This window comes from Triturus cristatus, chromosome 6 (assembly GCF_964204655.1).
Source record: "Triturus cristatus chromosome 6, aTriCri1.1, whole genome shotgun sequence".
Classification (NCBI taxonomy): Eukaryota; Metazoa; Chordata; class Amphibia; order Caudata; family Salamandridae; genus Triturus; species Triturus cristatus.
Genome location: NC_140589.1, coordinates 888,100,328 through 888,126,679, shown reverse-complemented (window position 1 = coordinate 888,126,679; position 26,352 = coordinate 888,100,328). Strand labels below are relative to the sequence as shown.

The 26,352-nt window shown below is 41.6% G+C and overlaps 1 protein-coding gene across 8 annotated transcripts in view; it reads left to right on the top strand.

Moving 5' to 3' along the window:
• MAP7 (microtubule associated protein 7) overlaps window positions 1–26,352 on the top strand; it is a 733,773-nt gene that overhangs the window by 210,239 nt on the left and 497,182 nt on the right. For 7 of the 8 annotated variants that reach the window (XM_085611524.1, XM_085611526.1, XM_085611523.1 and 4 more), the window contains exon 2: window positions 21,839–21,862. The exons of the other annotated variant lie outside the window; for it this stretch is intronic. In XM_085611524.1, coding sequence (XP_085467650.1) covers window positions 21,839–21,862 — 24 coding nt within the window. The remainder of the gene's footprint in view (window positions 1–21,838; window positions 21,863–26,352) is intronic. 8 annotated transcript variants of the gene reach the window in all.

Below are 26,352 nucleotides of genomic sequence, written 5' to 3'. Positions count from 1 at the left end.
GTATCTTCAATGGGAAGACTTAATAAATACAATTGAGGAATCACGTTGACGAGTTCCATGTCCTGTTTAACATCTTCATTCCGGAGATTTTTTGACTAGTTGCATTTTCGAAAAAAAGGATTTTTAGGCCAACCAATATAATGATAGCAATACCAGCATGTACCGCAAAGAGTTCATAAACATGTTGCTCAACTCATATTAGGCCTAAGGCAATATGAACATTTCATACCCATCCTCAAAGTGCTCCCCTGGTGCCCAGTCAAAGAGAAAGCACAACCCAAAATTTTGTGCACAGCCCTAAATCTCCCATTGGCTGTGTCCTAAGCTGGTTTAGCAAATCATCTAGCCCTTGACAATAATGTAAACTATTGGTTATACTGCCACTGATGCTCAAAATATTTGTAATTGAAACTTCCACAGTCAGGGTTCTGCCCTCTGTAATAGTCAGTCTCCAGCTAAAACATGAGGATTATTACCTAAAATGTATAGGTCTGCTTAAAGACCATTTATATTCAACCTGGTTGTCTATCAGAATATTGATTTTAAAAAATCTGTTAAAAATCCTGGTCTAAATATCATTTACAAAAATATTGCTCTAATATCTGTAGATTTTCTATAAAGTCTAATTGAGTGATAATTTTGGGAATTAAAATTAGGCCACTATATTTTTGTCAAACAGTTTTTAGGCCACAAATTTCTGGTACCATACCCTCAGCCTACGGTTAAGTCCCATCTGTTCAGACATTAAAACATCAACAATAGCTTCTAAATGACTAGGAATTTAGCAGCAACATCCACTTTTTATTAGTCAAGTGCCTAAAATCGACCTCTAAATCCATTGTTAAGCTCATGCAAATCTTATCTATTGTATATTGTATCAAGTTTGAATTCCAAGATCTTGTTCTGCACACCACCATCGCCTGAAACTCAAATGTGCCTCACATTCGTCCATTACTATCAGTCTGTGTGCCCCATTCCTTTGTACCCCTTCCAACCAAACTCTCAGTAAAGCTCATGTAGGGTTGAATGGATATTTTACTGCTCTAAAGGTTTCTCTGGGTTTTCAGTATTTGTGATTCCGATCAAAAATACATGTCTCATGTCCACATATTTTTCATTACTGTGCTCCTCAAAAATATTTTGTAATCAGTGTTTACATTGCACTCCAGGTGCAAATTGTTCCATGCAACAAATGATTGTAGTCAGATGTGCGAAAGATAACATTCACGTTAACCTTGTTATGTAATTGTGTGTGTAAGTGGCATTTATGAAATCTGTATATCTTTTCTAACATCCCTAAACCAATTAAAATGGCAAACATTCCATTGTGGAACCCTGACCACCATGGCATCTCAAGTAATTACAAAGCTAGCATTGCTTGCACCACAGCCAATACAATTTGCGTTATGTTTTTGCGATAATAAATACTGCGTTACAGCATTCCTAAAACCAAATAAAAAAAAATCTAAAAAAGGCCCTTGAAAATGCCCTATGTAGCGTTGCATTGAGCATGACCCACAATCCGGGCTTTTTCGCAAAAGCATTTTGTGTTGTCTTGTTATTGAATCAATAAACATATTTAAACCTAAAAAGGCCCTTGGCAGACATAGGGCGGTTGTTGTCATCTCACAGTTGGCTGAAGCACTCACGCTGGTTAAGGAGAGAGCTTTGGTTCTGGCATTAGGTTGTGAGTCCTCCTACACAGCTAATGCTGCAGCCTGAACCGGCTTGTGATATCGGGAAACATATTATCGCGTCGGTAGATCGGATATTTAATCAAAGTATCTGCCAGTATATATGTTTTTTACAGCTTCCCTTTTGCTGGTTTATTCGAGGTTTTACAATAGGGTGTGTGTGGTGACCGCAAGCCTCTCTGTTTGATCTGGGGAGGAGCGGTGTGTGGCATCGACAGACTCTGTTCTGCTGAGGTCATACGGGTTTCGAATGTCAGCTCGCCTCGTGACTCTACACCGCATGTCAATACAGTGGTGACATCCCCTGACTGCTAATTTACATGCATAGAGGGCAGGCCACGTCAGCGAAGAAATGCTCCAGGGAACCTGGTCCCCAAACACCCTGTGGTTTGTGATTGTTCTAGGGGCATATGCTCTGCGTCTTTTATCTGATCTATACTGATTTAACTCACTCGTGATCATGTCCTCAAATTCTATTGTTTTGTAATTGCATTTAAATAGCGCTTACTACCCTGACAAGGCTTTGAAGGATTGTCCGAAAAAGGTTTTCTTTTCATGACATTCAAACAATGTTAGCAAAACCATGATGGACGGAGTGTTGAACATTGCAAGCACTCACCCCCAGTCAATTGATCTGGGTTTAATCCATCATCATTCTTTAGCTCACCCCGCCACCCCAGTTCAGCCATGGCCATATGCAAATCAGTCTGACCCTGTGCCTCATGGGAATAGTCCAGCCCGAACTGCCAAGCCATGTCTTCCCTGGACCGGAAACAAGCATGAGGCACAGGGTCAGACTGATTTGCATCTGGCCATATCTGAACTGGGGTGGTGGAGTGAGCTATCCCATGAGGCACAGGCTCAGACCGATTTGCATATGGCCATGTCTGAACTCGGATGGTGGAGTGAGCTAAAGAATGATGGTGGATTAAACCCAGATCAGTTGACTGGGGGTGAGTGCTTGCAATGTTCAGCACTCCGTCCATCGTACCCTTTGGTTTTGCTTTGTTCCCCCTAAGTTGGCAGGGTATGCCCAGACATGGGTCCCTTACTCACTATGCCACTGGATTCAAGCTAGCTGTCTGATGATGGCTGATTAGCCAGAAACCGGTCCCAGGATGCTTGTTTCCGGTCCAGGGAAGATATGGCTTGGCTGTTCGGGCTGGACTGTTCCCATGAGGCACAGGGTCAGACTGATTTGCATATGGCCATATCTGAACTGGGGTGGTGGAGTGAGCTATCCCATGAGGCACAGGCTCAGACTGATTTGCATATGGCCAAATCTGAACTGGGGTGGTGGAGTGAGCTATCCCATGAGGCACAGGCTCAGACTGATTTGCATATGGCCATGTCCGCACTCGGATGGTGGAGTGAGCTAAAGAATGATGTTGGATTAGACCCAGATCAGTTGACTGGGGGTGAGTGCTTGCAATGTTCAACACTCCGTCCATCATCCCCTTTCGTTTTGCTTTATTCAAACAATGTTACCATTTGTTCTTCTTCTATAGCAACGGTTCTTAACCTGTGGGCCGCAAAAACTACTCAGGAGTCCGCTACTGCTTAGAAAATTAATTATTAGCAGATGAATAAAGTGTACAAAAATGTACAAACAAAATGGAAAATGGAAGAATGTTAAACTTTTGTAAACGTTAAGGCTTTTGAAACTGGAGGCTAAAAATGCAAATAGTATCCTCCAGAATGATTCGTGGGAGCAGTGCAAGTGCATCAAAGGTATATAGTATGGACGATGAGTGTCCTCAGTTAAATTTAAAAAAGCTGCAATCTTTCCATTAAAATTACAATTTGGATTTTAATATATTTGTTTGTGAATTAAATAAAACAGTTCATCATTTGTTGGATGAATGCTTGTGTTTTCTTTTTTTTGTGTGTGGTTATTGTTTTGCAGTCCAAATCATAGAAAATGATTAGGCCTGGGTTCCAGTAATGACTCAGTGGGGTGCCCAGATTACACTAATGATTCAATGGGAGTTCCCGGGTTCCAGTGATCATTAGGTGGGGGTGCACAGAAGGCATACGATTAAGAACTACTGTTCTGTAGCATACATTGTTTTATATGATATAATATTTGACTCGCAGTGTATAACCCGTTTGCGTTTTAAATGCCTGAGTGCAAAACTATTCCTGAAAATTACTGAACCTCCACATAGTTTCCTCCCCCCGTTTTTCAAGCACTCTACAACTTCTTTTTTTTTTTTGTTCCTCACCCACAGACAGCTTTAAACCTTTTGATGTCAAACACTTGTTGTGAACACTATAAATACCTAAGGTGTGCTTAGGGACACTCCATTGTGTACCATTAGTTGCTTGGCTTTTTGTCAGTCTTGTTTACTTGCTTCTGGTTCGATGGCTTTACTTTCTCTTGTGTTTGTTCCTCTGTAGGACCATAGCTTCTTTACCATCCTTTTATTTGGACGATTTGTATTCTTCCAATATTTATATTCAAGAAACTACTTTTTATTTTCGGCACTGTGTTTTGCAGTAGCATAACAAAACTTGGGGGACTCCCCACAAAGTACATGGAGGGGACCCCAGTACGCTCTGGACCCAATCAGGAGCTTTCAGGCAAGTGGCCCGGTGCCTGTGCATCAGTGCCAGAGGGTGCCTCCTGGAGCTCAGGGGCCCTTTCCGCACTGCGGTGGCTTTTGTTACGCCACTGTTTTTTTTTGCTATGTTCTTTGTGTGTTGCTTCCCCACTGAAATCCTGCTGCGCTCTTTGTTGCTCTCCTCTGCCCCTCCTCTCCCCCCGCCCTCTCTCTCCCTGTCCCAGCTAGTATGTTGCTCCATCCAATGTCCTCCACATTTCTCCAACATTGCTCCCCCTTTTGTTACTGCTCAATCCACCAGCCACCCCTACCACTCCTGTCACCTGCCTTTCTGTCTCGGTAGAAAAAAAAAACTTTTTGTGATGGCCCGGCAATTGCAACTTGCTGCCGGGCCACATGTTTTTTTATTCCATCTATGAATGATGAATAAAAGTGAAAAACAGAATGGCTTGCCGTGTCACCACCCATCCAGGTGCATGCATGGTTTTTTTATTATTCACTTTTTTTTTTGGCAATCCTGTTTGGCTTCATCAATACAATAACGTTTTTTTTGGTTGCTAATCCAGTAGGAAAAACATTGGCAAAGCCGACAGGCGAGACCTTCTCTATTGCAATCAGATTTGTGGTCCTCGTAAATGTTTTTATACTATTTGAGCAGTTGGTATGTCCCTATATCTCAACACTGATTTTACAGACTCTGTTCGGTCACCAGTAATAACAAGAAGAATCTGGCAAATGCTATAGAGAATGTGTTTTTTCTGTTCAAAATTATTTCATTGGGCACAGGGAGTGTTCGGGGATTCCATCGGATGTGAGGCTGGTGGGGACTCCTTTATTGCCCTCTCCCTTGTGGCTGACATCGTCGCGCAACCTAGATAAATTGAACTGCCTACTCTTCCTGAACCGGACTATGTCTTGCTGCGTGGGAGGCGGTCGTGGGCTGTGAACGGCTGTGAAATGTGTCGTGTCCTGGTGTATTGCAAGAACTCCTACTCTTCTTTGGATATCCTTGTCTATTGTACTCTTGGTGTTTTGTTGGCTACGCTTTGTGCGGACTGGGACACGTTTCTGATAAAGGCCGGGTGGGGCTGGGTTACAAAATGGTGATTGTTTCCCTCAGATGCTGAAAGGGGGGTGACTGGGTGGGCTGGCGGGGCGACTACTGTTCTGATTCGATGGGTTCCTCGGAAATTTTGCAACAGCGCTGATATACTTGTAAGCTACGCGGGGGGCCGGGAGCCTGTACTGGGGGACCCCCCAATATGTCTTTTTCTTTTATATTTCCTTCTTTTATATTTCCCCTGTCTTCTATATTTCGGGTTCCGTACACCGGGCGACAGGCACGCTGTTAAGGGGGAGGCCGTAGCCATTGGCAGAGGTGCAGGGTGGGGGGTTAGGGGAGGGGTACTATTGCTCTTTCCTTTTATGTTCCTAGGGCCTCTTTCTTATTCTTTGTGTCTCTTGGCCTTTTTTTTTTCATTTCTCCTCTTTTTTACTTCTTTTAGGAATTGTTTAACAGGTTCCTCTCTATACGTCCTGGTGGTACAGATTACAGGGGTGGATGTTTCTATAACGTTTTTATGTTGCAGCGGGCATAAATCTGTATTGGTGGGCGAATTGTATAGCTCATTATTTACCCTGCTTAAGGTGCGTCAACGCCAACGTCCTGCCTGCAGTAGTCCTGCCTGTGAATATCCTGAGCTATGGTAACCCCTTGCTTTTGTATTATTGGATTGTGTGGCATCAGATCCTGTTCCTTCCTAAAATTCTAAAAGAAACCTCTTTCATCCTGGTGCCGATATGGTACCGATAATATCCTGAGTTACGACGGGGCATTTGGGAGGCGGGTTGTTGCACTCTTATGGCTTGATTGATTTGCTTTGACCGACTCTGTACTACTGGCCGGCTGTGATGGTTTCAGGCCCGGGTTTGTAACTGCTTTATGTACCAATAAAGGTTTACCAAAAATAAAAAAAATAAAAAAAAAAATAAAAAATATTTCATACATTTTTTAAGCAGGAGGATATAGTCATAACAAAATTCCCCTCTGAATGGCACATAAAACGCCAGTGTCTATAAAACTCAGTATGTATATACAAAATGAACAATAGAGTTTGTGGCTCCGATGATAATGTAATGTTACGGTTAATCAACCACAGTCGCCTAATTTACTCAATAGATCACGCGTTGAATTCTGTAGAATGACCCTTCACCTCCCTATCAAACATATTTTTCTGTTTTTTGAAATCTATATTTATTCGTTTTTCAAAGGTAACAGTCAACCTTCTACCAACAGTGATAATGTAACTGAGTAGAGTGAAAGTCTGACATAGGCAGGGAGATGTATTTCCCCTGCAGTAGATAGAGGAGGAAACATGCAGCGCATGAAATCCAAAACTGCAAATCAGTGATAGACAACCAAACTCCTTTCTCCTCCCACTAACTCTCTTTTAACTCTCTTTTACAAGGATTTGTGATAAGTCCAGGGTTGATAAAAGTAAGAGTTCAATGTATGCAACAGTATCTTCATTGAGGCTTCACAGAGCCGTCTTTGTGAACGTGATAAGTTTGATCAGAAAATATTAAATCCTCATGGTGAACGTCCTGGCCACTCTATATAACTTTTCTAAGCCTATGTGACAGTCCTTTTTAACACAACTCAACATGGGTCCTGTACGCAAGTGGTAATAACATCAACAACATCTGACTTTTTTATCGGGGGGGTATTTTTTTTGTACTTCAGGTTGCAGACCCTTGCTCTGTTTTACCATGTTTTTACAATTTTCATAAAGCACAATAACCCTACTGGGCCACTCATTGTGACAGTCTTTCACACACCCATTCAACTATGGCCAGCCTTTGCAGTTGTGAGGCATCCATTCTGTCATGTCTTGCTATGAGGACAATCTTGTTGCTCTGCAGTGAGTGAATGTCTTTTCCTCTGCATATTACTTTTTCACAGCTCAGTTCATAACTCTTCCATCTATGGTAGCTATATACTATATAGGGATATATATATATATATATATATATATATAGATATATATATATATATATATATATATAGATAGATAGGTATAGTTATAGTCTTTTACCCTCCGGGAGGGCTTTCTCTCCTACTTTTAGTTCTTCCACAGTTTACCAGTTGCCATGAGCCCCGATCTGCCATCTCTGTTTCTCACGAAGCAGAAGAATAAAAGAAAAGCCAACGTCCGCACCTCGTAGTAATGTAGCAAATGGGACTATATTCAGGAGAAGAGATCCCAACAACAGCATAATGAGTTGGTCAAGCGTCCCAATATGTAGCAATACAGTATAGTGTATCATCCTAGTTGCAGCAAAGAAATAGCAAGAACAGCTCATCGTTTTCTATATAATACACATAATCGCCAGATAACAGTTCTGGTGAAATACATACCCCCTCCCACCCTAACCCAGCCCTGTAGCCAGTCTTGCATCCTGACCAGCATGGCAGCCTTTCAAATGTGTCTCGGTGTACTCTTCGCCGCGTTACCAACTTACGATAATCAGTTTGTCAAATAACTCATAAAAGGTCCCCGACCAACATGGCACATGTAATACCATGAAGAAAGAAGATCTGCTTGTTTGGAACATTGATATGTTTCATTAGCAGTCACTGGTGCCCGATGCCTAGAACAGGGGGTTTTATTAATCCGTTGTGAGAACAAGTTTAAGGAGTGAATATTTTGTAGGTTAAAGGTAAAAGACCTTTAGAACACATTGAACTCATGCTTGTGCAACAATTCTTTTGAACTTCACCTGACGTGTCAGTGGACTTTAGGTGGAGTAAATGTTAGGATAGGAGATCCCATGGGCTCTTGTCCTGTCAACTCCATGTCCCGGCAGCTACCTATTGGATCTTCTTAATGCACTGCTGAGGTACCATTTGCATTGCAACTTTCATGACTGATCCAGAGCTGCCCCAAAGATCCTGCTGGTAAACATACCCATTCATTGGTGCATGTAATGTGCTCTAACCCTCGCTTTTACATCATATAATGTGCCTATTACTCAAACTCATTGGTTCTAGACATGAGGGCACCAACCCTAACATTTTATATTGTTTTTCTTTTGGAAATCTTTTTACTCTTTTACCTTCCTTCTATTCTTTCTTAAGTTCATGCAGCTTGTGCCACAGTGCTCCACCTTTAGACCATGCATGGCAAATCATTGACCATTTTCTGTAGCGGACTTTGAGAACCTCTGCATCTCTTATTTGGGAAACAGCCATCCGGTGTGCACCTATGCTGTGTGTGTTACTATTAGTATTATGTCTTTCAAGAACACTCCTTCCTCACTTGCAGAGTAGGGGCTCAAGATACAGGAGGAGATGTTATATATAATTCAGAAATAAAAGTAAGGAAATAAGCAGAGGGTCTCTGCCACTGGGGATGCCCCTGATCACCTTGCCTCCTGTTAAGATGGTATGCCAAAGTACCCAGGGTTGAGGTCATCCCACCTAGCGCTGTGCAAGCAATTCCTGGATAGATGAAAGATGAAAGTGCGGTTCAGAAGACCTTTTTTTTCTCCAACACTATAGGACCTGTTTTAGTCAGAATTGATTGTCAATCTCTAGGGAACAGGCAACATCCAGATCATATTGGAAGAGGAATTTGCACTGAATTCCTCAGTGGCACAATCCCAAGGCTCCCTGAAGTCTCATTGGGGATTATCTATCTCCTAAGGACTCAGTACCCCTATCTTCAAGACTGTTTAAACCACTTAGGTTCCCTGGAAATGAATAAAAATCCTCATTGCTGCACCCCCCTCCCTACACCCCCAAAATATGATTTAATTCTTTGAGGGGTTGCTGGATTCCAGTTTGTAAAGGGCTTCCCTTCAGAGGGGATAATTGTCTGACCCTTACAGCGGAATGCTTTCTGATCATAAGCAAGACCATATCAGCCCTTTGGTTTCAGAGGTTTCTGAAACTATAGACATGTATGAGTGGTTCCCCAGGGCAAGCTCCGCACGTGCTCCCTGCATCTCCCATCTGATGGAACCCTGGTGCTAGTTGTTTGATTTAATTTAATTTTTAATTTTATGTACTTGTATAGTGCCTGAATCGCCCCCAGAGGGGTATCTCCGTGCAACGGAGGTGCTATAGATAGGTGGATGAGAGGTGGTTGATTAGAAAAGGTCAGTTTTAAGGAGCCTTCCGAATAGAAGGTAATCTGGGCATTTCCAAAGCTGAGTACGGAGCTGATTCCAGTAAAAGGGGTCTAGGTGAGAAAATACCTTCCCACCCAGGCATGTTTTTTTTAAAAAATGCGGGACGAGGAACACATATTTAGCTCCTGAGAGTAGGGGTCTTGGTGGCTAATATTTACTGAGTTTTACTGCAAGATAGCCAGGACCTTTCCCATTTAATGCTTTGTGCACAATGCAGCACATCTTAAATTTGACCCGTTTGCGTACTGGGAGCCAGTGAAGCCATTGTAGAAGAAGGAGAGAAGATGTTCTAGCAGGAGAATTTGAGACAAGGCGGGCCGCGGTGTTTTCAACTACTTGAAGTCTATTCAGAGAGGACTCACTTGCTGAAATCAGGAGAGCATTACAGTAGTCCAGGCGGCTTATCACCAGTGCCTGGATGAGTGTTTTCCGCGCGGTTAAGGGAAGAAAGGGAAATACCCTGTTCAGGAGACTTAGCATGTGGAAACATGAACCCACTGTAGCTGTAACTGGTAAGTTTCTTGTCCAAACGTATGCCAAGATTCTTAACCACTGTCTTAGGGACCGGTGTGTCGCCTAGCTCAGCCAGCCACCATTCTGGGGAGCAGAACATAGGTGCATTTCCAAACAGCATGTCTCGGTTTTCCCAGAATTAAGCTGTCAGAAATGATTCCTCACCCAGGTCGCAATGGCAGTTATGCCTTTCGAGAAGGCAGTCTGGGTATAGTAGGTGTTTTTGTCAAGTGACAGTAACCGCTGGGTGTCATCAGAATACTAGCATACAAGATTGGTGTGAAGCCCAGCTTTCTAAGCAATCCAGCTAGCAGAGCCACGTAAATGTTGAACAAAGTGGGACTAAGACTGGATCCCTGAGGTACTCCTTTGGTCAGTTCTATGGTCTGAGATCGGAAAAGGCCCAGATTGATGGTCTGAGTTCGGTGGGTGAGAAAGCCACAAGGCTTGTCCTTGAACTCCAGTTTCTATGAGTCTCCTGAGCAGAATCTGATGAGAGACCATGTCAAAAGCTGCTGACAAATCCAGCAGCACTAGTAGTACTGCTTGTTCGTTGTCAGGGGAGTGCCTTATATAGTCGGTGACAGCAATCAATGCTGACTCCGTACTGTAGATTGGTCTAAACCCCGACTGAGATGGGTCAAGGCATCCAGTTGATTCGACATGGTCAAAGAGATGTTTATTAATATGCTTTTCCAATATCTTACCCATGAGAGGTAGAAGAGAAATCGGATGGGAGTTGGACAGGTCCTCCATTGGGACATTGGTTTTCTTACGGATGGGAATTATTTGTGCAGCCTTCCATTCAAGTGGTAGTTGGCCCTCTCTCATAGAGAGATTGAGAATTGAGCAAATAGATGGTGACAACTGTCAATTTGGCTGAAATAATGTCCAAAGGGGAACCTGATTTAACTGTGCTCAGCAGTGTTTTCACATTATCAAGTGTGAGAGGGGGAACGGATTTCTCCTGATGTGTATTTAGAGGGGGGATTCCTCGTCTGCTGGTCATGTGTAATGTTGGTCTGTAAGGCCTTGGGTGTGAAAAATTTAATAAAATCTTTAAAAAAAAAAAAATCAAGTGTGAGAGGGGGAACATTTTCCACCAGATGCACATTGGTCGAGAATGGGGGACAGCAGGAGACGGTGTCATTCAGGGGGTCCTGACTTTAGTGATTGTATCGTAAATCAGCTCATTTTTCTGTACAAAATGGATAGCTATTTTATCGCAAAGTTCTTGAGTTGGAGTTATTCCTCATTTAACAACTTTCATCTCTCCTGGGAAACGTCGACTAGCAGTGATCAGTTTTTATTAATATGAGGGCTACAATTTAGCTGTGTAAGACAGAACAGTACTCTCCTTGTTCTCCTAAGAATTTGAGCCAAAGATTGATCACCAGTAAGTGTTCTATTACTATTTTGGGTGTAAAGCTTGCTTTTATGAAGGGCAATAAACATTTGCTGGTATCAGATAATTTTTTGAACAGAGTGCTGAGTCGGATGTATGACATTACAACGCGGGTTTTTACCACGCGTGCAGTTACATCGCATGCGTTACAACGCATGCGATGTTACAACGCCATGCCATTCCAACGCAAGTCTTTACATCGACTTGCGCTAGATGGCGTGGTAACATTAAAAAAGTGTAATTTACTATTCCAACTCCAGTCCACTTAACAGTAGGGAAGGTGTTGGGATAGTAAACTACACTATTTGTAATGTTAGCACGCCATCTAGCACAAGTCGATGTACAGACTTGCGTTGTAATGGCATAGCGTTGTATCATCACATGCGTTGTAACGCATGCGATGTAACTGCACTGCGTGGTAAAAACCGCGTTGTAATGGCTGTTCCCCGCTGAGTCATTTAGCCTCAATATTGGTTACTCTTTTATAAGCTTCAGTCTTCTGGCCGTGTATACAGAGAGGGAATGGAGTGGAACTGGGTAAGGGAGAAAGAACTTGAGCAAGAACATTGAGGAAGTGGAAGAACAAGATACTTCTCAACTAATAATTATTTCGGGGGTGTTAATAAATCCTGCTTAAAGTTGTGTTGTGACAAGGGCAACTAAGACCTTATGGCTTGCAATCTTCCAATAGTCTGAACCGGGACTGGACCCATCTTCCTACATGGGGGGTTGGCATGAAGTAGGGTTAAGAAGAGACATATTCTAGGGTTGTGCTGCATTTGGACAGCATGGGGGGGAGAAAACTTCCCCCACCCCAAAATGAAAAGTAGACCAACAATATATGTAGCACAGCTCACTCACATATCTGGGAAATCACTGTGAGGGCTTCAGGGTAATGCAGAGATAGATATACTTCAAAAGGGCGGTGAGAGGTTTGAGACAAGGCGGTAAATAGGTGCTTGCCATCCATGATTGAAATGTGTGACTGCCTGATTTTATTTGTAATCCTCCTAGTAAATTGTGAATGTCCTTTTTTTTTTCGAAAACATTTTACTGGTGCTCAGTATTTCAGTTAACTATATAAACCAAAGACACCCACTGGTTGGTCATTACAAATCACGTTGATCATGTGATATAGCTTTAGCAGTATAGAGTTCTCTGACGACTCGTACCCGGTCTAGACAGTTCAAATATTTTCCCAATCTCTGATTGTAACACCTTTTTTCGCCACCATTTTTAAAGTCAATTGATAATGCGTTCCCAATCTTGATAAAAAATTGCAACACCTTCTTGCCTCAAAATCTCTTTTAGCCCTTAAGCACCTGTCCATGTTTGCACGCTATGTCTCCATTCTCAGTGCCTCCTGACTACCCCCATAATTTCACCAAGTCTCTTCTCCAGTGTAAACCCCAGTTCTATAATAATTTGGTGCAAGGTATTTTCCCCACACTTCCAGGATTGCAGTAAATGTTCAGTCATCTGTGAACATTGCCTTGTTATGTGCGGGTGAAAGGGCGGGGTAGTAATAGGTGTATACCAGGGTATATATTTGATTATTGACTGGGCGGGCAAGAGCTCAGAGTTTTTTTCCTCGCACAGAGATGACCAGTTGCTTAAGCAAAATAATGCTCTTGGCCCTGAACCGTTGCAATCAAACATTATATTCTTTTCAGAAAAATTACTTGTTAAAATGATTTTTTAGCTGAGGTGTTTGGTATATTGTGCTGTGCCTTGCTCATTCGGTGCATTATTGCGGCTGCTATGGAAACATTACTAAGACGTCAATGTTTGAGACCCATCCTTTCTTGAAGAATGCATGATGTTTACACTTGGAAGTCTGATTCTCTGGTTTGGGGCCTTTTCATACATCCCAAGCTAAACATTACTAATGGATCATATTTTAGATTGGAGAATGGAAGCAATATAATTTACTGAATAGGATGTTGCATTATTCCTGAAGTGATGAACTAGCCTAGGTAATTTACTGGTCAGCAGCTGTTCCCGGAAGAGCCTGATTGGGCACCTCCCAATTCAGCAATAATGCTGTAGAATCCATTCTCTCCCTTCGCACGTTACGTAGATTTCCCATTGGTGCGTGTGCAATAAGTCAGAATGTTGCCTGGCAAGACGCAGGTCTGCTTTATTGCATTATGGCACACGACTCAGATGAAAAATTGCTCATGAACATTGCAGTGGCATGAAATAGCAGACCTGATTTAATTGTCATTTAACAGAGCATGCGTTTATTGGGTTATCCTTTAGACTGCTGTCTTCAAGCTAGTTTGCATTTCCTTTTTGTTGTCATAAATGATGATTTGTTTGATATCTAAGCAAAATAAGCATTTTGCGACACAGACTAAAACGAGCAATTATTTTATGGTTGCCTACATTTTATTTATTTATTTTTAAAGTTTTGTATAGCGCGAACATGACCCAAGCGGGTATCAGAGCGCTTTACATACGAGATGAGGACGACATAGGTAAATAGCTGTGGGAGAAAAAGCATAAAAATATATACCAGGAAAACAATAGTACATTGGCAGGCACACTGAGATCAACCCATCCAGGCATACACGATACCTGGATGGGTTGTTACTACTTAGTACATACGTATTTTATTTTCGCCTTTATTTTAGAAGACACTCTGGGTTTGACAGTAAGAGCTATGTTAAGGTGTGCATTGTGTCTAAGACTCTGGATGCACAACATGGAAGGACCGTTACAGTTTTGTGCATTGTAAGTACTGTTGTGTTTTCATTGTGAAAGCTCTTGTGCAATGTTTAGAGTTGATTCAGATGTCTAACTAATGACTGAATAACACATGTCATACCGCTTTACCTACTTGCATATCTAATATGAAAGAAAATGATTTCCTGATTTTAATCCGTATCCCCTCTCTCTTCTTAGTCTTTTGGCAGATTCACTAAAGTTTGACAGGGTTTAGAAGGCTATTGAAGTCTTGCTTGCAAAGCGTTTTCTTAGATGTCACGTGCCAAAAGTATCATAAACAGCATTGATATTTGCTTGAGGAGTAAATCCTACTGTAACCTAGATAGTAGTGGGGTTGCTCCAACTCCCCTTGCAGGGGTTGCATCAGACAGAGCATGAATCTGGAGCTGAATACCTCAACTCCTTGGACTCGATGGAAATACACGTGTTAGTTACCTTTGTTCCTTTGATTAAGTAACAGCAGGTTTTTCATGGCACAGTCATGAACTGTGTAGTTGTTACATAAATTAAGATGGGTGGAAAAATGCTAGTTCCTGATCCAGCCCTTTAGCAGTGTTGAGAATAAAACCAGAGTAACTTGGGGTTCTGGTTTGTGGTATCCAGACGTAGGTGATGGATATGCGGTCCTGCAATTACTGAATTACCTTAGGCATGATTTTAGTAAGGGTAAGTTAATGTCTGCCCTGGATCTTCCATGGTTGAAGAACCCCCAAATATCTCCTGCTGGAATATTGGCAGAATGACTGAGGACTATAGGTATGAAGACGAGCGAAATGTCATGGCACAAACTATCTGTGCCTTCAGAAGACTGGGTGTGCAAAAGGCTCCGGAGGAAGGTGTCTTAAGGTTGTTGAGGATAGAAGTGGAGTCTTTAGAGCCAATGCTAATATTAACCTTAAGTGTACTGAAGCTTGGATTAAACTGGTCTGAGAGATACTAGATTCCTTCTTCAAAGAGTAGATCAAAATACGCAAAAGGCTAGTGGGGGCATTGGTACTAAACAATAGGATGTTGGAGATATTCAAGAGGATGTGTTAAATGAAATCTGAGTGGTCTGCCCACATGTTCTAATCAGTAAACCACTTAAATTGGTATACAAATTATTGAACTCTTAAGAATGTAGAAAATGCATATAAGTGGAAGGGCTGTAAACCTGCAGATTGGCCTCCTATGTGTGCATTTGACTAGGGTAATAGTGCGAGCAGAAGCGATTATAGGATCATTAATTTTCAGAGCTGGTTTCTGGTTGTTGATATAGGTTTGTTGGAAAGTAAGGAATCGAACCATAATCTGCATGTGACGACTGAAAGTTCCTATTCTCTTATAGAGCATCTGATCTGTCATAAATGGCACAAAGTGAAAATAGAAGACCTCTTTCCAAGCTACCTTAGTCATAATTTAAAGCCCCTAGAAACTGTTCTAGATAGCCAGGCCCAGCTCCATAGTGTGTTACTGAAACATTTCATGCTGACCATACTGTAGCATTACTGATAGCTTAATAAATGTTTAAGGGGCGTTTATAAATCGCTTTACACTTGGTTTGTTGAGCCCTACTGGGCTGCACAGAAGAACTTAATTAAAGCAGTTAGACTGGCAAAAAGTCACCTGCCTCATTTTTCTGAGGAGACACAAGTAGCAAGAAAGGCGTATAAGTAACTGATACAGAGATGGGGCAGTCAGAATATCAGATAAGCAACAAAAAATGTTACTAAAGCAGTAAAATCACAATACACGGATAGTTTTCTGCTTGTGCTGTAGGTGACTGTCACTGTATGATCAAAAAGCATCAATGGGGATTCATAGGCTAGCATTGCAGATCAATATAAGAGAACTCCGAAATTGATCCCTTTCTGCTATTTGAGCCTTTTTCAAGAATTGTAGGATTATGGCATTGAAAGTGTAAAAAGAAGCATGTCCCCCAGACTGTATTCCAAGTGCAGTCTCCGTTTTAGGTCTCGCCTGGCGTTAGCAGCACACCTGCGCTGCAGTCTCTATGCGAGGGCTTATTGGAATCAATACGGTTTCAGAAGCTTTTAGAAGCCCTGCACATCTTTTTCATTTGCTGGCGTCATCCTCTATGGTAAACGCTGGAACTTGATTCAAAAGGAGGCTTCTTAGTCCCTCCTGGTTACTGCCTTGTCCACTTTTGGCCCCGCCCACTGGGATTGGATCTTTTACTACGCGGCGTGACAGTGTCTTCTAATTACTCAGTGAGCACTTTCTTTTTCCATTCCCACAATGGTGTGGCGACAGCTTTTTAGGTCTCCCTGAGGACCGCACTTGTTTCCGTAGCCATTACACAAGCCGGCACGTTCGCGCGCATCAGACAACAGCACTAAGCGTCAGCGAGCATATTCTCTTCATGTGCCCCAAGCCGCTACTTTCCTTAAACTGTTCCTTATGCAGATACACTTGCACGCTTCACCCAGCCGCGTCATTGCGAATCAGTAATAATGACGGCAGGACTGTTCATTTTTTACTGAGCTTACAATGGTGGCACTTGCGCTTTAGATTTATACATGTAAAGCTAAAGCACGGTGCCGCCATTGCTTCAAAAGTGAAGAAATAGAAAAAAATATATATAATTTTTTTCTATTGCTTTACTTTTGAAGCAGTCGTGGCACCATGCTTTAGCTTTACATGTTTAAATATAAAGCGCAAGTGCCACCATTGCAATAAGGTTTCATCATGTCGACCATGCCCCAAACTTTCATTTACACGAGCGCCACTTTCCTTTACAGGATTGCGGCAGCCACCATCTTTCCCATGCTTCCAATGGGTTTTCAGTCCTTTCTGCCTCCATATGCCCTCCCACCCTCGTCAGTGCCAGGCTGGATGTGAATGGCTCGGGATGTGGTCCTGCTTTACATTGCGACTAACTTTTATTTACACGGGTGCCGCTTTCACGTTACAGCACGGCACGCGCTTTCATTAATTCACAGGGTTGCACAGCCGCCATCAGTGGAATTTCCTTTGTGTGCCCTTAATATATGCAAAAAGAAGCAGGCGGGGTTGGGGGGAAGGGAGGGACAGGCCAGAAATACATGCAAACGTTTCCATATTGTGATAGGCTGACGCTGACAGATTATCGACTTTAAACTCACAATGGGTGCAGAAAAAACACACAAGCCCAGGCTGGCCGGTTCCGCGCAGCTAGCGACTGTCTGCAGCACTCAACCTACCAGCGCTCCTCTGCAGAGTTCGGGCTTTCAGTCTTTCGTAAATGATCACGTCCGCCATTTCAGATTTGTTATCATAAGGCTACTCACATTCTTTCCACCGAACACGCTGCACTTGCAAAATACATCCAACACATAAAGGGATTTAAAAAGATGGCAGGAAAATATGGACTCATCCATTTACTATCTGTTGTCACACTGGTCAAAGGATGAGTTGGTGTTTCGAAAGTACATTAACAAAAGGCCTGAACGTCTTAAACACTGAACACACGCGGTGTAATGTAATGTGTGTTGCCACCTCCAGGGCACGCATTCTTAAACAAACAGTGAGAAACTTCTAAATGGGGAGAGGATGTAGCCTCACGGCTAGAGCTGCCGAATTTTGGAGCTGGGGAACCGGGTTCGAACCTTGGCGTCCTGTGATTCTGGGCAAATCACTTAATCTCCCCGTAGAAGCAGCACGTGCAAGACACTTACATTAATGACCTACAAGGACCGTGTAAATTTGAAAATGTTGCCGTTGCCTGAATCCTGTGCCTGAGAGTCTTTTAAGCTTGCAGTAAATGTTTGTATGTGACGTCCGGATTTCTCGTGTGGTTGGCTTTGGCAGTGTAAAATTGTTGTGTGCATTGTGAGAACAACTGGACCTCTGCTGACACTGCACACATGTGCATTGAATTGGGAGTCAACTGTAGTGCTTGGCAACAGCGCCTACAACAACATTATTATTACATCTGTCATAGCATGGCTGAAAGAAATTACAGCCTGCAGCCGGTGACATTTCACTTCGGTGAGCAGCCACCCTGGTGCCGGTACAGGCAGGCACTTTCATATTTATTGCGTAGGTGGATGAGGTACGAACTTCCAATGAGCACTGAGGTCACCGCTGGTCAGATTTAACGCCCGAGGCAGTATGAAGTACGGGTTGGTTGCAGTTGCCATCAGAATTTGTATTCAATGTTGTGTGCTGCTTTATGTAGGCATTCCTTTCTCACATGGTTGTACCCAACTCCCTTTATTTCTGATTTTGTCACATTCATGTCTTGTCACGAATACTGGCTTGTTTTGGCTTCCAACACCCTGACCAAACAGTCGCCTTATTCTGCTAACTTCCACTTTGCACTATTAACTTCTGCGCGGTGTACACCGGCTGACTGTGCTTGCTAACTGTCGGTGCTGGTAAAATAAAACCCTCACTGACCCATCAACTCTAGCTCATTCCACTACCCTCCAAAACTACCAACGTAAAACCGAAGTGCATATACTAGGGGGCTTATTTACAAGACCCTTACGCCGCAGGTGCGTCACTTTTAACATGGAAAAAAGCGTTGTACCTTCGGCGCAGGTTTTTTTTTTAAATAAGCCTCTGGGTGTTTAGGGTTAAATGTTATGTTACTTCACTTGTCTGTTTATGCGTGACATTGTCTTCATTTATGCCTGTAGGGAATACATAGACTGCATGTCCTAGTATATAGTAATTGTATAGCTATTCAATCCCTGGCAGCACAGCACCCAGGAAAATATCTGCCATGTAGCACATTTCCCACCACTCGTCTGCAACCTATTAACTAGGATTGGTTTAGCGGGCCAGACTGACCGCTTACTGGGGTGGATGATATACTAAATTGGGTTGTAGCATCACTAGTTACCTAATTAAGAAATGACATGCGCTACTATTGCAATTGCAGTGTTTATTTTTTTTAAATTGTGTTTTTTCTGAAACATACGTTCTTGCAAGGAAGATGGATAAAAAGACATTGCCGCTTTGATCAGGCCCATAGAATTTAGTCCTTAAACCAATTGCAGTGGGTTTTTATGAACTATCGGGGGCTCTACTGTAGTCAGGATGTACACTAGTTGAACCAAAGTCCTGTTTTCTCAAACATGTGCAGTTCTGTATTATAAATGGACTACGCTCGTAGCTTTGCCAAAAGTACTGAGTTTAGCGGGACTCCACATCATTATGAACCCCACATGTCTCAGGAGTCTAGTAAACATCCATCTTACACAACTGCTTATTTGTCTGGTGCTGCTTACCCCTACTTAATGATGTTATAACCCAGATATCAGCAAACAGTTGTTTCTTAAAGGGTTACAATAAGTCTTGTTTCTAAGGACCAGTAAAAACAAGAGGACTGGGTAAACATGCTGCGAGAGTTAGGAAAGAAAGAAGGATATACAGAAAAGAGAGAGAAAACCAAATAGACTCAATAATGCACTCAATAATACGTAGATAAAATACAATACCATTAGCAAAGCAAATGGCTTTAACTTAAACAAAGGCGAGACCTATTGCATTTCCAATGCTGGTTTCAAATGTGATCTTGAGAAATGGGCCCCATACCTCGTTTATGAATTCCCTACCTGAAACTTGACTTTTCCAAAGATTTAGAAATTGTCTGAAATATTTAACATTGGCAACAATTGGACATTTTCTCTCCAGTTACATAATTCTGTATCTTGGTTATCTTCATCAGTTAAACTAAATGGCGAGCTATTTCTGATGAGAATTCCTGCTTCCAAGCACCTGATATTTGAGTGGTTTACAAACAAGTTTCAGAAATAGAATAATCGCTTTGAATGTTGCCTAAAGTTAATACCTCTAAATAAAATAATTATAGTTTGAAGCAGCTGCCTAATTCTGCTGAAGCTAGATTTTACTTTGTAGCAGAAGAGGGATGGTGAGATAGGAGCTGTGTCTTGGCCTCACCCGCTTTCTTTAACATCCTAATCAATTATTTAACCAAATGTTTGTTGACAATTACTGGAAGTAATTCTATGCCAGGGCTGAGCCTCATTCCTGTCCTACTCCTTTGTTAATGAGTACTAGTCGTCAGAAGAGCAAATACCTTTTGGACTTTCTTGGGCTATTATCATCCTTTCATTGAAAAACTTGGTTGGAATTTAAAAAAAAACAACAAAAAAACGAAGATGGCGTGTTATAGTCACTCATTCTTGTCCATACATTTGAAATACAACGAGATCATTCAGGCAGTGTAGCAAATGTAAATGTAAATGTGCAGATATTTATGTAGCGCAAATCACCAACCGGTCTCTAAGCGCTTGCTTAGGGAACCCGTCCTGGTATTCCCCTGTGAGATAACCCAGCAGGGCATCCACAAGGTGAAAGCCAGGCATCCCGCCGCGAGGGGCCATTGTGGAGATTAAGCAAGCTATTGCCCAGAGTCGCAGAGTGTGAACCCATGAATCGAGTATGCACTGGAGCGAGAATTATCGAGTCCATGGACAATTTATGGACTCAAGACCCAGCCGAGCCAGGAATTGAACCCTGGTCCCGGGCTGACCTCTGCTTCCAGGTCTGCCTACTCTAACCAGTGAGCCACACTTCTCCACTCAAATCGAATGTTGTACCTGTATACTGTTCTGAAAGACAAAGTTGATTTGTGCAAATTGATAATATACCCAAGTCTTGAACATTCTTCAGGGGCTATATTGATGTTTTGCCTAAGTTTTGGGGCTTAATGAGAAGGCATTTGTGAATGCCTGTGCATGGAAAAACGCAACTTCCCTTTGTGTGCAAATTTGAGTATTTACACAAGTCTGCAATTCAATGAAATTCTTAAAAATATTTCTGAGATAACCTGTAATAGTGTATTTGGGTACCCCATAACTCACTGGGATTGGACCTAGGGATGCAATTCACAGATGCTTCCTTGCAATTTGCTCTGGTTTCTCTCATCAGTATGCTTAGGGGCTAGAGGTGAACTGCATTTTACGGGACCACATCCTAAAATTGTAATCACATATATCAAATTCAGTCACTTAATTTCCGTGGTTCTCTCATACTTCGCTCATTTTGTTTAATATTAGTACAATGAATGGGATTGAGTTGGTTTACAGAATATTACTAAGGAAATCCCCCAGCATAATGAAAAAAAACATCTTCATCAGTAAAATACCTTGACGTTATGTACAGTTTGGGAACTGATTAATAAGTCGCCTTTCAGAAACAGAGTGACAGGTCAAAGCACGTCTGTTGTGACACCTGTGATGAAAATGTGACTGCAATGCAATTCCACCTTCCAGATCTACTGCCTCTTTTGCTCTGTTGCAGGTGACTGATACCAGGTTTACTTGATTTAGTACGATATTTGTTTTCTGTGAAACTTTGCCTTAAACATTTTTCTGTGCATTTAGCTAGCTTTTGTGGAATGTATTTGAATGGCTTCAAAATGCAACCCAAAAGGTGCCATATGCTCCCTAACTACTTGCGTATTCCAAGGAGTTGGTCATTTGCCTTGGTTCAACTGTTTTACATTTTTAACTTATGATATGCTGAATCAATTAAAGAGAAGTGGTCTTTCTAAAAGGATTTATAACATTTTAATGGGAAAATTCTTTTATATTTATATATTTTTTTATTATATAGAGTGGCTTGAGCTATCTCTTTATATACCCTTGTAAGTGGGTTTTTGAGGTCTGCTTTTGTAATTGATACCTGGCCAGTGGTGTGAGAGGGAAGATGTGCTGTTGCTTTTCTAAGCTGCAAACTGCTTTTCAATTCTCTCAACATTCACTATCTCCTATTTTCCTCCTTAGGTGCAGGGGCATCCTCCACGCCTCGTAAGTACAACAGCAATGTATCTAATTCGTCTTAAAGTATAATGTAAAGTATAATGTACTTTGAACAAACAATTCTGTATGTGGGTGTTACGTGTCTGGCGCTTGTGCCATTTATTGCGCACCTATTCTGTTTTAGTATACTTACTTTAAGGTGCTTTGAGTCAGCATCCGTCAGTCATTGACTTCTTTTGCTCCATATCCCACTGGCTTGAGATATTGGCAAGCTCATCTTGAATGTACCATAAGTGTATTTTAGTCCCACTGTTTCTGGTGTCTGTTTGGGTGTGTCCTTCTGACTCCAGTGGCATGCATGAGGCAACATTTTGTGTCCAATTTAATTCGGCAAGTGAGTACTGACAAAAGCAGGTGAAACCAGCATTGACAAAGCCAATAGGTCTCGCCTTTGGAAGAGCTATTAGTTTTGCCAGTGTGTTTTAGGTGTGTTATACACAAGTGTGACTGCTCTTCAACATGGTTAAAAATTAGTGGCGTAGAGTAGAGTGGCATGGAGGGTCGTAGAGTGGAATGACGAAGAGCATATTTGAGTGTTGTGGAGTGGCAGAGAGTGTTGTGTATTGGAGTGGCATAGTGTGGAGTCACATTGAGTGGCATACACTAGAGTGGCATAGAGTAGAGTGGACTGGTTTAGAGTGCATTGGTGTAGAGTGTTGCAGATTTGTTTTGATCATATTCAAGTATTTGTTTCCAACAATCATTAGAATTAACAAAAATGTGCTTCATTTGTGTTCCTAATTCTGATATATTCTGAAATACTTACACAGTTGATACAAATGTTGTTGTGTGCTAGAAAAAACTCTTTCCGAACCCCACTATCCAGCAAGATTGTCACACAAATTCTTTCACTTTGAAGTCCCAGAAAGAAAAGTAAACAAGAGCCCTCAGAAGACCGTGCCTGACATTTGACCTTGGTCTTTGAATGCGCAGCAAATGTGACAAGATTTACAGGCCTGTTTACAGAAAGGGAGCACTCGGAAGGTTACTCTAAATAAGGTTTGGGCAATGGAAGGTATGAACTCAAGCTGGACACACTAAAACAAATAAAGGCAGCAAATGGAAAGCAAGAAAACCTGAGTTACAAACCACAAAGCCAGTGTCCAGCAACGGGCAGAATGCATTCCTAGGTCAACTTTCTGAATGTCCCCAAGATGTCTTTAGCAAACCAGACAGCTGCTCTGCCTGGTAGGCTGTGACCTATAAAGGATTCCACAGAAATAAAGGTTTCCTTTATTTTCTGTTGCAACTATTTTTCAAATGCTTTTATTCATGATTCACTTCCTGGTGCTGTTGTGCCTTTCACCAACTGACTATAAAGACGGCACACCAACTTGTAACAGTACCCTCTTATAACTGTTTTAGCATTCCAATATGGTTGATATGCATTTAATCATTTGGCAAGCAACCCTTCAGCACTGGGAAGGGAATCAGGCATTGACATACTCCTCTAAAAAATGAACATTAAAGAAAAGAAAACAATTATTTTTTCCTGGAGCATCTATTTTTGAAATGCTTTTGTCGTAACTCGTTCCCCAGTACACATTCAAGCGTTGACAAAGCCATTAGATTTGGTGTTTGCACAGCGTTAGCCCACTCAGTAAGAATGTCAAACTTATTGGCGTGTCCAGTGCTTGTTTTTTTGTATCTGTTTGTGTGTGAAACTGTTTCAGTACAGAATGAATTGATAGCCCTCAATAAATCCTGATCTTGTTGAAAGGTTGTGCAACATCATATTGACATCAGCTGCTCTTTCAGTCATCCAATCACTAATTACAAAGAAAAGGACGGTTCGTTACAGCAAGCAAAATATTTCTTGGGCAGAATGGATGTTCCCTTTTCGCAAGTCCAGATATCTTAAGTACAAGTATACTTTTAAAGCTTGTGCTGTAGCCTACTGTTGCATAAAGCACAAACCTAAATTGTAGTTGCATTTATATAGTGCTTACTACTCCTGACGAGGCATTGAATAGCCTTTTCAGCGAGTAGCACGCTACTCCGGAACCCAAAGAGGATTAGTGGTGAATTACTGTAGGGAGATATGAAGTTAGTTTGAGCGGTGGACATGTTAGTCTCTTAGTTGGATTGAAAAGAATAGTGGAGGGATGAGGAGAGGGAAGGGTCTAGAAAGTGTTCTTTTTGGAGGTCATAGCAGTAGTAGAAGGTTTGGGATGAGTAAAGAGGAGGTGGAATGGGAGGGGGAAGAGTCAGAGGAAAGGGTTTAGAGAGGCTTGTTTGGGAGACCTGAATAGTAAGAGTTATGAGATGATGCAAGGAAGGGTAGAGAAGGGAAGAGTCTAGAAAGGTTATTTTGCGGATTATAGTAGTAGAATGGAGTTTGGGATGAGTCGGAGAGTGGAGGTAGAGGATATATTGAGAGAGGTATAGGGTGAGATATAATGTAGTGCATTGGAGATGCTGAATTAGAGGTAAAGTAATACATATAATGATACATAAGTACATGGAAGGTGTATAAGGAAGGTAATATATGTAGATTTAAGTTGTATTTAATAAACTCAGACTTTCAAGTGTTGCTGTACATTATTTGTTTTTATTTAAAGAAAATTGTAATTCAATAGTGAAGCAATTGCAGATAAATGGTTATGATAATATGATAAAGATTTACTTATTTATGCAGTGACCTATATACATGCTAAACGAAGAATAAGTTAGCCATATGTAATATATACATTTGTTCGGCAGGACTAACTAATATTAAAGTATTTATAAACATATTTATTATACACATTTATGCAAAGCAATACACATATGTAGGTTCATTTATTTTTGTAATTCAATAGTGAAGCAATTGTAGATAAATAGTTATGAGAAACATTTACTTATTTAAGCAGTGACCTATATGCATGTTGAACATAGACTAATATAACCAGAAGAAATATGTACATTTGTTAAGCAGAACTAATGAATAGCTATATTTTATAAACATAATTATTATACACTTTATACAAGGCAATACACCTATGTAGGTACACATCTATAGTCCAAATAAATGCTTATATACAAAGGGATATTGCTGTACATTTATCTTTGAGTATGGGGGTTATGTGGCGACTCTCGAGTAGTCTTCTGAAGATAAGGTAGTTATCCGTGGATCTTATGCTTGGGGTAAAGAGTTACATAGTTTGGCTGCTTGAACAGTGAAGGATGTGCCACCTATGGTCTTTTTCTTGTATGGTTGGTATTTGATGCAACGTGCCAATCTAAAGTAGAGGTTCCTTTGTTGAATGCATTCGGTGATTTTATTCTTGATGAAGAACGGTCCTGTTCAATGTATTGCTTTGTGGGTGAAACAAAGCAGCTTGAATGTGGATCTCCTGGCATCCTGTTAACCAATGTTGGGCCTTCAAAGCAGGGGAGATGTGGGCTTGTGGTTTTATATGTAAGAGTAGTCTGGCAACAAAGTTCTGAATCAGTTGTAATCTTTTCATAGTTGTTAAGGAAGATCTGTGGTAGAGACTATTGGCGTGATGGAGTTCAGGCAGAACAAGAGAGATAGTAGCCTGGACTTTGTGTGGAAATCCCAGGTGGGGGAAGATGAGTCGCAGAGTTTTTATAGTAGCGAAGCTTGAATCTTGCTAGTTGTCCAGTTGGGCATTTATTGATAGCTTGGAGTCCATGGTAATTCTGAGGTTTCTTACTTCCTTTGATACTTTGGGCGGTGTTCCTAGATCGTCAGGCCAGGAGGCGAAAAGGTAATAATTTATCCAATCACCACATGTGAGTATATCCGTTTGGGAAGCATTCAATTTGAGATGGCTCCATGTAATCCACTGATCAGACGAGAAAGGAGGGGTGTGGATGACATTAGTTCTGTTTTGAAGGTAGGATGTGATCCAGTCGAGAGCAGTCTGCTCTATGCTGGCTTCATAGTCTTTGTATTAGAGTGTCATGGTCCATCGTGGCAGCTGAGAGGTCCGAGAGAAGTAGTACAGCAACCTCACTTCGGCCAACTGTGTTCTTAAGGTCATCCCAGATGCCAATGAAGGCAGATTCTGTGCCTCTTTCTGGACGTAATCCTGTTTGGAAGTCTGAAAGTATGGAATTATCTTCAATGAATTGTGACATCTTTGTGAATGCTGCTCTTTCTATCAGTTTTGACAGGAAAGGTGCATTTGTAATTGGTCTGTAGTTATCCGGGTTAAGCGGGTCCAGGTTTGGTTTCTTTAGTAATGGTCGTAGGTATGATGTTTTTTTTTTGATCTTCTGAAAATATTCCAGTAGTTAAGGAATTGTTGATTCTTCTTACAGGTGGGGCAACAGAGGTAGTTAGAAGAATTTTCTTGAAGGTTTGTGGTGGACATGGGTCAGAAGGGCTTCTGGAAGGCCTGCTTGCTTTTACCAGGTCCATAAATGTATTGTTGTGATATTTGTTGGAAGGAATGCAGAAGCTGTGTTAGCCTACTCTTGGAGGTTTGTTTTTGGATAAAGATTGGTGCTGGTGGTTTTTCTTTGTTTTA